This window comes from Pleurodeles waltl, chromosome 8, assembly GCF_031143425.1.
Source record: "Pleurodeles waltl isolate 20211129_DDA chromosome 8, aPleWal1.hap1.20221129, whole genome shotgun sequence".
Taxonomy (NCBI): Eukaryota; Metazoa; Chordata; class Amphibia; order Caudata; family Salamandridae; genus Pleurodeles; species Pleurodeles waltl.
Window position 1 is genome coordinate 1201435483 of NC_090447.1, and position 15844 is coordinate 1201451326.

The following is a 15844-nucleotide window of genomic DNA, read 5'->3' on the forward strand; positions in this document are numbered from 1 at the left end:
ACCCCTTGAGGTCACCGAATATCCTAAAGAGGTAGTACACTGGGGCAGAGGAGCAGCTAAAGGCATACACGGAAAGGACAGCTATGGATAGGCACAGGAAACAGGAAAGTAAAAGCAGAGCAACCCTTGTGTGAACAAACAGGAAACGGATTACCAGTGGACAAACATGCTGGGGTTGTACACAGAGTAAGGCGCAGAACCTCCCACAGTGACAGGGAATCTCAATGCCTCTGTGCAGTTTTCTCTTACAGATAGTCACCCTGCTAGCCCCATAGAAAGGAGGCAGCAGAAGTGATTCTGTCTCTGGACCCTAGAGCACAAACAAGGATAGTACTTACATACACAGGACACGCTCTTGTGGGTCCAGCTGGAAACACAGTGGCGATTCCTGAGAAAACAGCAATAGCACACTGTCACTGTTAGGCATGAAATACAACGTATAACACTGGACAAGGATGGGGGCTGGAACTGCCTCCTGGAAACAAGGAGCCAACCCCAGTACACAGGAGGACACGTATACACTGGTGAAGACTGATAGAACACTTACCAGACACAAAGAACCAAGAAGAAACAGAAACAGAAGGGAACAAACAAAGAGGCAGAGGCAAGAACTAGGAACAGGCTCAGGCTGAAGCAAAGGCGGGTCTAGGACTTGAAAACAGGGCGCAAACTTCTGGCTGGGACAGACAGAGACAGGACTGGGAAACTGAGAACAGGCTCTGGCTGGAACAGGCAAGGACAGGACTGGAATACAGGGAGTAGGAAATGAGCAGTAAACAGGACTGGGAAACAGAGAGAAGGTTCAGGCTGAAACAAGGCAGGAGCAGGGCAGAGAAACAGGGAGCAGGCTTTGGAAGAAACAAACAGGTACAAGGCTAAGAAGTAGGGAGCAGACTCTGGCTGGAACAATCAGGAGCAGGGCAGAGAAACAGGAAACAGGATCAAGCTGGAACAGAACAGGACAGGAACAAAACTGGAACACCATCTGACAAAGGGTCTGTAATACAAAGGAATCGAAGTCCGATGCACGACGGGGAGCTTGAGGAAATGGCTGCTTATAAGCAGTTCCAAGCTGTGCTGCACAGGAGAGGTTTCAGGTGTGTGTGGTTTCCGACACTTGCAAGTCCTGGAGGAGAGGATCCAGTGAAAAGGAGCAACTAGACTTCTCCCATTGAAAACAATGGGAAACAGAATCCGGGTTTTCCTGACTACCAAGCTGTGCATTATGGGATTTGCAGTCCCAAGAAGCAAATGTAGTCCTACACAAGTGTACCATGGAGAAAAGAGAAACAAACAGGAGTCAGCAAGGGACTCTAGATAGGTGTTCAAGGTGATTCCCAGGCTTCTGACAGTCCCCTTACAGCGCCCCCTGGAAATGGGACGACCGAGTCGTAACAAGATGACTATGACTTGGTGGGCCCATTTGGCCTCACTTATTTGTTGAACGAGTCCACAGGATGTGATGTGATAGTGACGACTTCAGCACTGGCACTGGTCTGCCCGTAGGGGTGTCCTTGTGCGTCTCAGATGGTGTCCACATTGATCCCTCAGTCATGCATCAAGACTTGTGCCAAGTGGCAGAGAGGGTGACTGAAACCGAAGCCAGGATTTCAACAACAGAAGATGATGTAGTGACCCTCAGGCTCCAGAGCTCCAAACTGATCTCCACAGCGGCTGCCAGAAAGGAAGGGCATAAGACGCCAAAAAACGATCCAGAAGAAACAACTTCTCCCTGATTGGTTTTCCGAAGGAGGCAGAGGTATCCGGGATGGATGGCTCCTAGAGCAGTGGTTCCGGACCTAGATCCCGACGGATAAACTGTCTCATTGTTTAGTAGGGGCATCATGCCCCTACTAAAAGACCTTGTCATAGGACTCTTACCGTGGGGGAAGACTGCGTAGTTTAGGGCAGGGGCACCACAGAGTGTGGGTTACTGAGTCGGTCTCACACCATCTGGAAGATGTCTGCCTGACTTCATCGGCTAGCAAGCAGCACCTCACCTAAACCTAGAAAGTAAAGGTGATTTGTGGCAGCATACAAACATGACACTCTGACTCCTCAGGGAACTCGTGGTGAAGCGATCATACCCTTTTCTCTCAGTTATGCAAAGTTTCACGCCTGCCAATGCAAGATAGGTTTCAATATATTTGTTCAAGCAATTGCATCCAATTTATTTATTTAAAAAAAAAAAAAGCCGGAGCTGTGATGTGATGATTAGGCAGATGAACCATAAAACAGTGATTATTATTGCTGTTAATGTGAAGAATATAAACAATCCCACCATCCTGGTCTAATCATAAAACCTAATGAGTCCTACCTACACCCTAATGTCTAAACCCTGAAACCATGTGGTGTTAGCCCTTCTGCCTGTCCCGGTCTATGAGAAGAACCCAACCTCATTCCTAATAGATGGGCAAGGGTCTGCCCATTGTCTGCTGGCAATCCTCCCGATTGGCTGGAAAGACAGGGTCAGGATCTGCAAAGCTGTCAATGAAACGGTATACATCCTTGGACGGCCATGGCTGGAATACCCTCTACGCTCCCTAGGCCTACGTGGTCTTCATACAACAAAACATGCTGTGTTCTAGGGACAGGCCTGACGTGATAATATGTCTAGAGTTGAGGGTTGACTCCATAACTCCTTGAGCGGCGATACGGATACGAATATTATCGTGTATGCCACATGACAGACTCCAAAAGGTCACAGCAAAATGCGTGCAAACAACTATGTCTTCTCAGAAAAGGGAGCTGATGAAAATATAAAAACAATGCGCTGAAAGTAAGCTGTTTAAAAAAAATTATAACATGAATAAAACATGTACATATGTGAATGGGCACAAGCTACTGGCCTAGAGCTAAAATAAGGGTGCCCCACTTAGATGCTAAAGGGAACCCACAACAACTTTCACCTCCACCCCGCCCTGTGATAATACAGATCCTTACCACCTGGACCGCTACGTTATATTCCAAGAAGCCTGGACTCAACAAAATCTGCTATTCCTCATGGCAAAAACACGATCTTCCCGGACTATACCAACGCAGTCAGTAGTGTCACTGTTCGTTTGAGGGTGTCAGGCAGAAGCTTTGTGCGCTTAAGGATCAATATATGCTTCTCTTCCTGGCCTGTCACAAGGTGATCTTTGAATCTACGACCTGTTTTTTCAACACCCCTAAACAGGCCTGGAAGTGGGCAACAGAGTGTCGACCCCTGCAGCGGACAGGCTCTGCAGTCCCAGCAGAACTGAGATTGACAGAACGTCTTCCACTCCTCCCGGCTTGAGTGCCCTTGAAAAGACATACCCATTCCAAGAAAGACCAACTGGGCCAGAGTAGAAGACCTGAATCGGTGAGCCCACCTCCTGCATAGGGGGGCCGAGTGCCATCGACCTTGAGGCGACCCTCTCTTAACTCCAGCTCTCTCATTAATTAACCTGTGCACCCTTGGTCTTTGCATATCATACTATACTGGCCTGCGCCATTGTGCTCTCAAATGTACACACCCAGCAGGAGAGGTGACATATCTCCTGCAATTAGTTTGTTGATCGGTTGGGGGGTTCAGGGAGAATCTCCATTCAGGGATCAAATATAATGCCTAATGGTCCAATGTCAGATGCTGCTGTCAGGCACCGTCACCCTTTCTACAGGTGACCGGAGACCTTGACTGAGCTTTCCCCTGACATAGTTAACTTTATGTTGTTTTTAAGGGCAACAGATGCTTTGGGGTTGGACTTATGGGGAAGGAGAGAATGTGGGGGGGAAATGTGTTGTTTTGAGTTGGATTGTTGTTTTGAAATGTTTTCTTTTCAGGCATGCACCATCACAAGAGTTCTCCACCGCAAATGTCTCTATGTGTTAGACTCCATAGTATTGCACACTGACCTAACCCCATTTCTGTGGGACCCTGAATCGGCCTGTGTCTCTTAGGTTCCCCCCCCCATGCGAAGTCATCTCCTGTAACTTGAGCAGTCTTTTAGACTGTTACGCTATGTCAGAACATATAGATCTGATGTGGTCCTTCTCCAGGAGACACACCCCATTGTAACCAACTGCCCTTTCCTCAGACCGTTTGGATATGATCACATTTTTCATGCCAGATTCTCTAGGGGCTCGAGAGGGGTCACCATTCTCCTATATAGATCATTTCCATTATCAGTTTCTTCATCCCACAAAGACCCCAGGGGACATATGTGGAAAATGAAGGGCGCCTGGAGGCTAATCACTCTAATTCTGTCCCATGCTATATTCCTGAGCAGCTCTTCCAGTCAACCCTGCAGGTGCTCCAAAATCTGGTGGTACCCCTGTCCCCATGAACTACCTTGATTGGTGTGTCCTCACTGAATACAACCGACGCTTTGCGCCCAGGGGGGGTTGTGCATACCTCTAAGTGACCTCCTTGGCTCTATCCTTTGGTCTCTGTGACGTATAGCATACATGGAATACTGCCCAACGGGATGCCTGTGGTCCACAAAGTAGAATCCATTGTAGAATCCAGAATTTAACAGATTTGGCTCCCGGCCTATGACTTGCTGCTGCTACAGTCCATCCGGATCATGACACAAAGCATTTCTGACCAAGCACCCCTCCTTCTAGAATGGGGGACACACCCAGGCTCTCTCTCTCCGATGTGATCACTTCATGCGTGGCATCTGATAGACTAGGACTGCATAGTCTTCATTGCGGAGGAACTACAGGCCTTCTTTCAGACCAACAATGGCTCTGGGTCCTTTGCTAGGACCCTGTGGGCGACATGCAGGCCTACTTTGCGTTGTCTGCTTAAAGGCTATGTGAGGAAGAAGGAAGAATGCCATTTGGTGCAGATCACGGATCTGGAGGCCCAGATTCTTACCTTGGAGCATCTGGCTCGTGGTCGAGACCCAGGAGACATTGAATGCCATTTGGCGCTAACACAGTCTATACTGCAATAGGTCTCTCTGGAAGAGACAAAGGAGTGCTGGACAGCATCAACCCAGCGGTTATATCAGTCCAGAGATAAGTCTAGCTAACTTCTGTACTGGCTAGTGGGATGTCTCCAACAGGATAGTACTGGCCATTAGAGACTCCTCAGGGGCCCTATGTGAGGAGTTACCTGCAATTGCTCAGGCCTTTGTGACATTCTACCAAGACCTGTAGGTGGTATTCCTTGGCCATGATGTGTTCCCCATCAGATTCTTTAAGCGCTGTTGCACCCATACAATACCCCTCCTCTTGGCTCTTTACACTGAACGGGGCTTGAAAAATCCTGGCGAGTCTTATTTGATTAGGTCGAGCTATTTTTAATACTAACTACCCCTTCTGGCAAGTTGTCACCAAATAGATGTTCAGTTCAGTTGAAAAGTGGAGAGGCAATAAAAGATGCCTTTACATCTTGTTCTTATGTTACATTTGCTCGGTGTTCGGAGACAGAGGTCAAAAGTCAGTTTTTCTTACAATTAATTTTCCTTCTGACTGCAGAGCTCCAGGACTCTGCTTAGAATGTAAAATAAAAGGAGATAGGGTGTCAGGTTTTTCATAACACACAACATTTAAATGACTAAGTCAACTGTGCAAACATTTCAAAATATATTTCAGTAGTTGTGAAAGCCCTTTTTTATATTTCTGTGTGATGACAAAATATTTTAATAGGATGAAAACAAATCAGAATATTTTACATGTTGATGTACAAAGGACATGTTTTCTGAAACCTAATTTTTACAGATTGTTAGTACACTATATGGTTTTATCAGTAAATCTGCAAGTTAGTGGAGAGGTTTTTAGATATTTCTTGGAAAGTAACTGTGTGTAGATGACAATATGTTACCACATCATGGTTTAGTAGTATATTTATTTAAATTAATTCCTTAAACAAACTGAGAAACACTTCTGTTCTGATGGCAAAGTTGTTAGTAAACTAAAAGAAGTCCTAGGTTATGTGGGCTTGACCTCATAGGTACGTGGGCTAGATTCTTATGATACATGCAGCAAACATTTGTTTACTTAATCAAACAAAAGAGTTTTTTTGAAGGTGCAATCATATGTGAGAATTAAGAAAAAGGTGACTCTGCAAACTAGTTGCCTAGGATCACACAATGTTAGACCCGTTTCCAGGTCCAGTACATTAGAGTTAGGTTGAGTAGATTATTTAAGTTACTCAACCTGTAGGTCTAGTAAAATTTGTATGATTTTTCAAGCCCTGCTGAAGTGTTGAAATGTGTCTCCTTCCCCCTGATCTCGACAGTGCCGCTATAGTGGTTATACCAAAAGCAAACCTGCTCGCAAACCAATGTTCATCCTACTGGCCGATCACTCTTATCAATGTGGATATTAACATTTTCGCAGAAGCCTTCGCAACTAGGTTGAGTAGCACCCTGTCTTACTTAATCCACCCAGACCAATGTGGCAGAAGCACACAACAGGGCATTCAGAGGGTGCAGCTGGCCCTTTCTCAAGCAAACCACCTACACCACTCCCTGGCCCTCCTTGTCAATTTTCAGAAGGCATTCAACACTGTCTTGTGGCCATTTCTGGAAGCTGTGCTCCAGCGGGGTGGCTTCAGGCTCTTCTTTCGTAATCTTTCGGATCTCTTACACCCCTACTGGCCAGATTCTAGTGAACTGTGTTCCTTCTCAACCCTTTCTGATCCGCTGAGGCACTCGTCAGGGCTGCCCTCTGTCACCCCTGTTTGCCCTGCCCATAAAGCCTCTACCACCTCTGATTCAGTGCGTGTAGGAAAGTGACCCTCTTTGACATGATCACCCTCACTTTTTGCCTGGTATTCAAAGCAATGTTAACTGAAAGTGCACTAAATTGCTGCTAACTAGGTACCCAGTGCCAGATTTTTTTCCCTAAAACTGTGCAATTGTTCCCCAATTGTCAATACCTTTGCCCCCTATAAGCCCCCAGTAAATGGTACACCTGGTACTTAGGGCAAAGATACTATAAGGGTCCACAAGGGCTGCAGCAGGTATTGTGCCACCCTCAGGGCTCCCTCACCTAGCACATGCAGACTGCCATTGCAGGGTACGTTTCTTGGTGCAGCTATAAGTGAAAGTATAACATGGCACACAGCCTGGGTACCATGTCACCTAACACTGCATGCAATAAATGTAAGTCCCCGCTACAGCATGCCTTGCGGCAGAGTGCATAATATTACATGTGAGGGCATATCTGTGCAAGCAAGTATACCCCTGCTATGTCTTTGTCGATTCTTCTTAGTGATGTGCCCACTGTAGGAAACTGGTCTGGTGTGTGGTGAGCACCTATGGTGTTATCACCTTATACCAGGTCCAGGTGTATAAGTTGACCCCTATTAATGAAGTGTAGGCAGTGTAGAGGAAGCCAGGGCACTCTAGACGTAGCTGTGGATGAGCAGTTGAGATTTATCTAGGAAACAAGCAAAGCTTATGCAATACCACTACCGTCACACAGCACTTATACACATGAAAGAACCACACAGTGTTACAAAAATAAAGGTACTTGATTATAGTAACACAAATACTAAAATACTGAATAGGCAATACTCCAATAGGAGGTAAGTAAACACATTTTGTACACATTAGTAGTCAGTGATTAGCATAGAAAGCAATAGCAAATAGTAAAAACAATAGTAAATAGTGAAAGCCCTAGGAGGAGACCAAACCATATACTAAGTAAGTGGAATGTGAAAGGCAGTCCCCCACCCAAGGAAGTGGAATCAGTAGAGGGGAGCTGGAGGAACTAGGAACCCCAAAAGCAAAGTACCAGGGTGCCTCCAGCAACCAGGAGAGAAGTGGTAAGTACCTGGTTTCGCCCAAACCCACAGGAGAACTTAGGGAAAGGACTGTGCAAGACCCAGACAAGATTTGAGGAAACTAAAGGAGGATCCTGACAGAAGGGGACCAAGTCCAGTTGGAGTTGGAGTCTCCAGCTGTGGCAGGAGCCACTGCCCACCCTTCTGTGAATGCAGGACCAGGTCGATGGTGGAAGAAGAAAGTCAGCAGTGCAGCACAGGAGCAGAAGAGGTGTTCCAGAAGTGATGCAAGTGATGTCCCATGTTGACGGTCGTGATGCAGTCAGTCAGTGGTGCTGGAAAACCACCAACACGCCTTGGCAAATGCAAGAGTCAACAAAGAAGGTTTTACACAGCTGAAGAGGACCACCAAGGCCCAGGGTACTCGACCCAGGGAGGGGAGTCCAAGGTGACCCTCAGCAGCTGGGAGAGTCACAAGAAGAGGAGGCAGCCCCCACAGGCAGCAAGCACTGGAGTTGCAGTGAGGCCCACTCAGCACACCTGAAGATGAGTCCCATGTTGCTGGATCAGTAGGCAGGAGATTGTGCTTTGCAGAAAGGAGTGCTGGGGGCTAGGGCTACACGGAGCCTGAAGATCCCTTGGAGGATGAACAAATAAGCCTTGGTCGCTGCAAGAGTTGCGGTGCACAGGGGTGCTGTCCTGCAAGGAGAGGCAAGGGCTTACTGTCTCCCAAGTTGGACAGCTGGTAGGGAGGACCAAGGGGATCACTCCAGATCACCATCTGTGATGCAGAATCCGCGCAGTTCCGGAGGAGAAAGGATCCACGCAGCTGCTCGTCATTGTAGTTGGTGCCTGTGGATGCAGGGGAGTGACTCCTTCACTCCAAGGTAGATTCCTTCTTACTTCTTGTGCAGGCTGAACACTTGTTGCCATCAGAGGATGCACAGCCAGTGAAATGTTGCAGTTGCTGGAAGGAGCCGGTGAAACAATGTTGCAGAGCAGAGTCGTCGCTGGAGTTGCAGGTTGTCTGTTCCTTGAGGGTCCAGTTGCAGTCCCGGTGGTCAGAAGATGAAGTAAACGATGCAGAGGAGTCTTGCTGGAATCTTGCACATCGAAGCTGAGGACCTACCCGAGAGGGAGACCCTAAATAGCCCAGAAAGGGAGATTGATCACCTAGCAGGGTGACCACCTATCAGGAGAGGACTGTGACGTCACATACCTGACCTAGCCACTCAAATGCTCCCATGGGCCTCTGCCCACCTTGGATTCAAGATGGCAGAACCAAGTGGCCACTTGGAGGAGCTCTGAGCACTACCATTGGGGTGGTGATGGACAGGGTAGTGGTCACTTCCCTTTCCATTGTCCAGTTTCACGCCAGAGCAGGGACCAGGGGTCCATGGACTGGTGCAAACCAGTTTATGCAAGAAGGGCACCAAGTCTGCCCTTCAAAGCATACGGGTGGCTTGGGGAGGCTACCCCTCCAAGCCATGTAACACCTATTTCCAAGGGATAGGTTGTTACCCCCTCTCCTGCAGTAAATCCTTTGTTCTGCCTTCCCCTGTCTTAGCTGGTCAAGCAACAAGAGGGCAGGAACCTGTCTGAGGGGTGGCAGCAGGGCGGGCTGCCCAGAAAATCCCAGAAGACTAGTAGTAGCAATGCTGGGCATCCTCTAAGGAGCCCCCAGAGTGTATGGAATCATATAACCAATACTGGAAACAGTATTGGGGTATGATTCAAATATGTTTGATACCAAACATGCCCAGGTTCAGCGTTACCATTATGTAGCTGGGCACCTGTGTCCAGTACATGGGTAAACTGGCTTACCCGCACTTACGAAGTCCAGTGAAATGGTGCTGGAGTTTGTAGGGGCACCTCTGCTCATACAGGGGTGCCCTCAACAACAGGTACCCTCTGGGCTAGGAGGGCCTACCTTAGGAGTGATGCAGTGACCTGTAGTGAAAGGGTACCTGCACCTTTTCACCCAGGCTGCAATGGCAAGCCTGCAGACGCAGTTTGCATGGGCTCCCATGGGTAGCACAGTATATGCTGCAGCCCATGGGGGAAACCCTGGTGCCCTAATGCCCTGGGTACCTAAGTACCATATACTAGGGACTTATATGGGGGCACCAATAACAATTATGGGATGTGCTAAGTCCTAAGAAACCAAATTTAGAGGGAGAGAGCACAGTCACTGGGGTCCTGGTTAGCAGGATCACAGGGCACACAGTCAAAACACATTGACAGAAGGCAAAAAGTGGGTGTAATCATGCCAAAAAAGGGTACTTTCCTACAGACACAACATTAAAAAAATCTGCCATCTTGATGTTGGCAGAATTAGGTACCCTGGGAAAGGGTTATGCCTGTGTCCCACAGGAAGTGGCCATATAGGGGGTGTAGTGACCCTAGGGGTAAGTAGGCCATTGGCTACTACCCTACACTCCCCAAGCACCCCTAAACTCCGTATTTAGGGGAGCCCCTGCCACCAGTAAATCAGATTCCTGCTGACCTACAAAGATGAAGGACACCTAAGAGCTGCAAAAGCAAAGACTGAGGAAGAAGCACCTGACTTGGCCCCAGCCCTGCCGGCCTGTCTGCTGTTCTTGCCGATTTGTGCCAAAGTAGACTAGTCCTACAAGCTGTTGTGCGTCCTAAAGCCTGGGAGGACAGCCTGCCTTCATTATAGACCCGGGAACTCCTGTGGAGCAGCGAGCTGCTTCCCTGCATCTTGCAGGCACCCCATGATACCTAAGAGGATCACGAACAAAAAAAACACGACACAGAAAAGCACCCTGGCACCCGTTCTGCCAGGCCCGAGCTGAAATGGACCCATGGTGCCAACGTGGTCCTCCAGGCCTCCAGATAAAAAACCCACCTTGGACTTGCACACTGTGGACTCCATGATGCCACCTGCAGCCTCTGCCTGCAGGCCCAATTAACCATGAGTGCTCCCAGTGGAGAAAGCCCTATGCCTCAGAACACCTCTGCACCTGTCACACCTGGCCCATGGAGAAGAGGACCCCATATTACTCGGCATCTCAAGATTAGAAGCCTTCTGTTGATTCTCCTCAACTGTACTCTCTCCAAACCTGCAGACTCTTTTCAACAAGACCAATTCCCATTGACTAACACTGGGAACCCGACGCTGTACTGCACCTCTGCATCCGGCCACCCCAGTGCAGCCTTTTGTGCCTGTTGGTGTGGCCTTGGACCTTGCCCCATACTCACCTTAAGTCAAGGAGATTGGCCCCGTAAGTCGCTGTGCTATACCTGAAAGCAGTACTTGTTTTTCCTCCACAGGATAACATTGCCGCTTCTGAAAAGCGCAGTGTTGACTTTGTAAATTGTTGTGGATCTCCTTATTGAGCTGTGTGTCTCATTTATTGACTGTGTGTGTATTTTATAGTCAGTCTCCTCTCTGACAAGCTTAAGGCTGCTCGACCACACTACCCCCTAAAAGAGCACCTTCGGATTGCTACAGAAAGTCCCAGTCTACTGGTAAGGGAACCCCTGGACTCTTTGCACACTAAATCTAATTTTGATATATCATATAAAGAGCCAGCTTCCTACAGTGTGTTGCTCGAGTTCGAGAATAGCAAAGGGAAGGAGGCATTGGGGACTGCATTGCTCTCTATGTGGATGACGTCCTACTCTTCTTCGGTCTTCAGACACCAGGTGCCTTGAAATCCTCCGCCTTTATGAGGAAGCATCTGTCTTGCAAAATAATGTATGCAAATCGTTGTTAGCGGTGGTGGCTAGAGACGCCGTGGATACCGGTGAGATGGAACTCCCTTAAATATCTTGAAATTCATATCTCCTGCCTCCTAGATCCAACCTTGTCCCTCAACTTTCGACCCCTCACATCAGCCTTAGATAGGGACTTAAAAAAGTGGAGCTGCCTGCTGCTAAGTCCAATGGGACGTATTTCGATTTTCAAAATGATTTGGCTCCCACAGTGTCTTTATATATGACAAACTTTCCCCATCAGATTGCTCGTACATGGTTCTGATCCCTCACTTCAAAGATAATAGCCTTCTTTTGAGCAGGCGAAGGGGTGACTCAGTGTGGCTTTTGCCTCTGCACGAAGTCCCCATTTAACAGAGGCCTTGGCTTTACCAATATATATGGGTACTAGTTTGCTGCACATCTGGTCCCAATCAGCGAGTGGTTCACAGGAGGTTGGGATGATCCCGCGTACCATCTTGAGCTGCATCTCATGAAATTCGACAGTCTTCTTGGTTTTCTGTATGGAAACCAAATACCCTTGGCAACTTGTTTCTCCTGTACCGAGGTAACCCTGCTTGCTTTGCTGGAGAGCAGCTTGGCACTTAATCCACTGGGACCATTGCCTTACGGACACAACACTGTTGTGGCAGGTTACCTGACTCAGGCAGGTGTTGAGTCTTTCTGGATTCACCCGGTGGGATAGGAGTCACACACTTGGGAGACATTCACCAAGGGCGGAACGTTGATTACTTTCCAGATATGCAAGACCAATATAGCCTCTCCCACGCATAATTCGTCCAGTATCTTTAGCTGCGCCCGCTTTGCTGGTGCTCCTCTGAGTGGATACCCAAATCCTGAAATACAGTCCTCTTGAAGCCAAGCTAATGATGGGAAGATTGGGCAAGGGAGCCATCTCAGTGATCTGTCGTTCCCTGATGATTAATGCTCCAAACCACTTTCTACTTCTTCGTTAGAGGTGGGAAGGCTGGTTAGGCGTATTGGATGATGATGACTTGAGGGAGGTGTGCTTGGCCCCATGGGAATTGGCGATTTTCTCTTGGCTTCCAATTGTCCAAAATAATTTCCTTCACAGCATAACTGACCCACCCCTACCACACCCTCCCCCTGCTTCTTTCATATGGTCTGGGCCTGCCCAACCTTGTCATTCTTTTGAAGCGGGTGGGACATGAGATCTCCGAGCTGCACATTGATTTGGGTCCCTGGATGACCCTACTGGTTGTCCTGGAGAAAGTTGGGGGGGCCAAGATCTGAATGGATCTGGCGGTCTGGAGGAGGATAGTCGACTGGTGTGAACGCCAAGAAAAAAACAATATGAGGCAAGGGGCTGCCGCCCGATAAGTATGATAAGGGGTGGGTGGTGGGCTAATCATGGGCTACCGTTGGGATAGAGACATCGCTAAACATGATTGTAACTCTTCAGTGTTTTGCTCTGACACACACCGTGATGATTATATTTGATTATATTTGGATGTTTCCTTGTAATGTTGGAAACACTAACAAAATCTGGTAACTACAAAGAACTGGTGCTAACCTATTGCAAAGGTAAAGGAGTTCCTAAAGAATCCCTTCCCCTTCGAGAATATGAATCATAATATTTTTTAAGAGCAGGCAGTGGTCCCATGGACATTGTCCTAATCTTAAAAAAATGAAACTTCAGGGTTTCATTTCTTCCCCTTTTAAACGCATCCTGTTTTCCTTTGAGAAAAACAGGCTGCATTAAAAAAAATTGCTTTATTTAAAAGCAATCACAGACATGGTGGTCTGTTGACCTCAGCTGGCCACCATTCCTGTGATGGCTGCAACTCCTGTTGGATCACAAACTGCGACTTACCTCATTAATATTCATGAGGTAGGTTGATTTGCAACCTACAAGGAATCCCTAAATGAAACTCAATGAGTTTCACACAGTAGAAATACTGATTTCCTAATTGTGATTCGGAGAGGACTCCTGTTGTTTGTACATCTGGCCCTTAGTCCTGTATTGCCATTCTAGGGTTCTGGTGATATTTATAAACCACTCAGCCTTGTGGTTTGTAAATATCACCAGAAATGCTCGAAGGTAATTGTTAGACCTGACAGTAATGTAGTACATACTACACAGTTATCGGTTAATGTTTAAATCTGCAGAGTTCAAATTCTTGCAAAACAATGGCACTCTTGATGAAGTGACAAAACAATGTACCTTGTTAGTGTAAAAAAAAAAAAAAGAACAAAAACAGAGATACTCATCCACTGGATGAATTGCACTAAGTGTAATAAGAACATTTGGGTTTAAATCCTTGCTGCACACAGAGTGATGATATGGAAATCACTTTACTTTACTGTGCCTCATTTTAATTGAGATTGAAATCTGAAACCACCTTGAAGAAATTCATTTTAGGCTGTATGGTTTCTAAAATGCTCACTTGTGTATGGTTTAATAGACAATAATGTTGCTCCACATATTATAGCAATATTGGCCACGTGCAGTGACAAACTGACAACTATTGATTCACTCATGGCAGTGTGTTTGGAACATTGGAGGTGGGGGAAAGGTTTACATTGAAAACCTACAATTTGAACATGCCAATGCAATAATCTAATAAAGTTCGTCAAAGTGAAACACATGCATTTGTTAAGTAACCAATTTTCAATCTGAAATTCTTTATCACATTTTCCATCACCTTTGCTGTATCATTTACATGCTGAGTCTTTTCATGGCTCTTCTCGTGCTTTGGCTTTTAAAGCCAAACTTAATCCCAGACACGGGTATGGCTTGAGCCTCGCTGTGAGTTTCCTTGATTTCTCACCTTTCCACTCGCAGCATACGCTTTGTTTAAGGTTGTGTTTGTTCTTTCCAATATTCTAGTAGTTATGAGAGGTCTGAGTTTGGAAGGCTGTGCATCTTTTTCCAAATATACATGAAAGGCAATCTCTCGCAGAGAAGGCTTTAAAGTGGTCTTTTAATCTTGAACTGATTGCGTTTTCAGTCTTGTATCAGTCTTATCATAACAACCCAGACATGTTTGTCACAGCTGTCTTGCCTGTTACAAGCAACTTATTTTATCGAGTGCAAATGGTTTGTTTGATTATGATTTTTATGTTATCTCATGTCTTTCGATTTCATTAATCTTTGTCTTGATGTAGTTGTGATTAAAAACATGCACTGAATTGTAAAGTGCGTTGCATACTAAGCAGGTGATCTTTTCTCCAAAGATGTTGTGCTAGTTTATAACACTAGATTGACACTGACCCAATTTTTTTTAATGTAATTACCATCAGCCTATGAAGTTCTAAATCGACACTAAAATAGACACTTTTGTTTTGGCTTAGGGGACCCCAGGGAAAAAAGAAGGTGAAGATTATACCAATGAAGGAAAAGGAATAGCGGCACGGATACTTGGACCATCCAAACCGGTATGTCTGAGAAAAATGAAAAATATGTATGACATACTTTTTTTCAAAATGTATTTTATTAATTACAATTTGCATTCGTTGCAGTGCCTTTATTATATAATTTAATAATGTAATATTTTCAAAAAAACAGTTTCCATATTCCCAGTACATTACACAGTAATTAGTTTACTATTTAATTTTTAAACCATTATAAACAGCAAACAAATTAGCGATGAAGTCAAATATTTATGTGTTCGTGTTGAGATGCACATTACATTTTTTAACATGTTATATCATGCAATGTCAGTAGTATTCGAGAGCAGTCATATTCCTTTTCCTTAAAAAACTTGTTGCAGCAGTAACCATAATATTCTATATTTATTTCCTGAATATCGTTTCTTCCATCTCTGCTTAGCTATTTATTTATACTGTTGCTTTAGGTCAGCCTGTTGTTTTGGGGAAAGAGAATATCCTGCAACCATTTTCCGTGTTTTTAAGTCCTCAAAAGCGTTGTGATATTTCCATACATATGGCAGTCTAAACTTTTCAGCCATGGACCATTCGTCAATGTTTCTCACCTGGTCATCGCAAGTCGTTAGTTTTGCACTCAGTTGGTTAATGGCTTCCTTCACCTCAGTCACACCACAGCCAGTAACAGCACTCTTTTTTCACATTCATTTTTATGTCCAAGATGTTAAACCAGGCAAGCATAATTTCATACTGTACAAACCTTATTTCATTCCACCATCTCAAACTGATTACATATATCTTTCATATGTTTTTCAAGTTTTTCCAGTATTTAGTAATATGTACAACACCCCACAATGCTCTGGAAATCACTTTAATTTGCACTTCTGACAAGTATCCTGTTTTTTATTGTCCATCTTTTTTAGTAAATTCAGTATATGCTACATTCTGTGTAATACATTGGATTCTGACCGTCTGAAGCTGGCTTTACTGGATGTTTTTGCTGCTGATCTATAGATTTTGTTTTATTCCTTCTTGACAATTGCTTTTCTG

The 15844-nt window shown here is 45.8% G+C and overlaps 1 protein-coding gene across 2 annotated transcripts in view; it reads left to right on the forward strand.

The window, feature by feature from the left end:
* The window catches only part of PROSER1 (proline and serine rich 1), a 157422-nt gene that overhangs the window by 69969 nt on the left and 71609 nt on the right, over positions 1 to 15844 (forward strand). For both annotated transcript variants that reach the window (XM_069205486.1, XM_069205487.1), the window contains exon 7: positions 14762 to 14845. In XM_069205486.1, coding sequence (XP_069061587.1) covers positions 14762 to 14845 — 84 coding nt within the window. The remainder of the gene's footprint in view (positions 1 to 14761; positions 14846 to 15844) is intronic.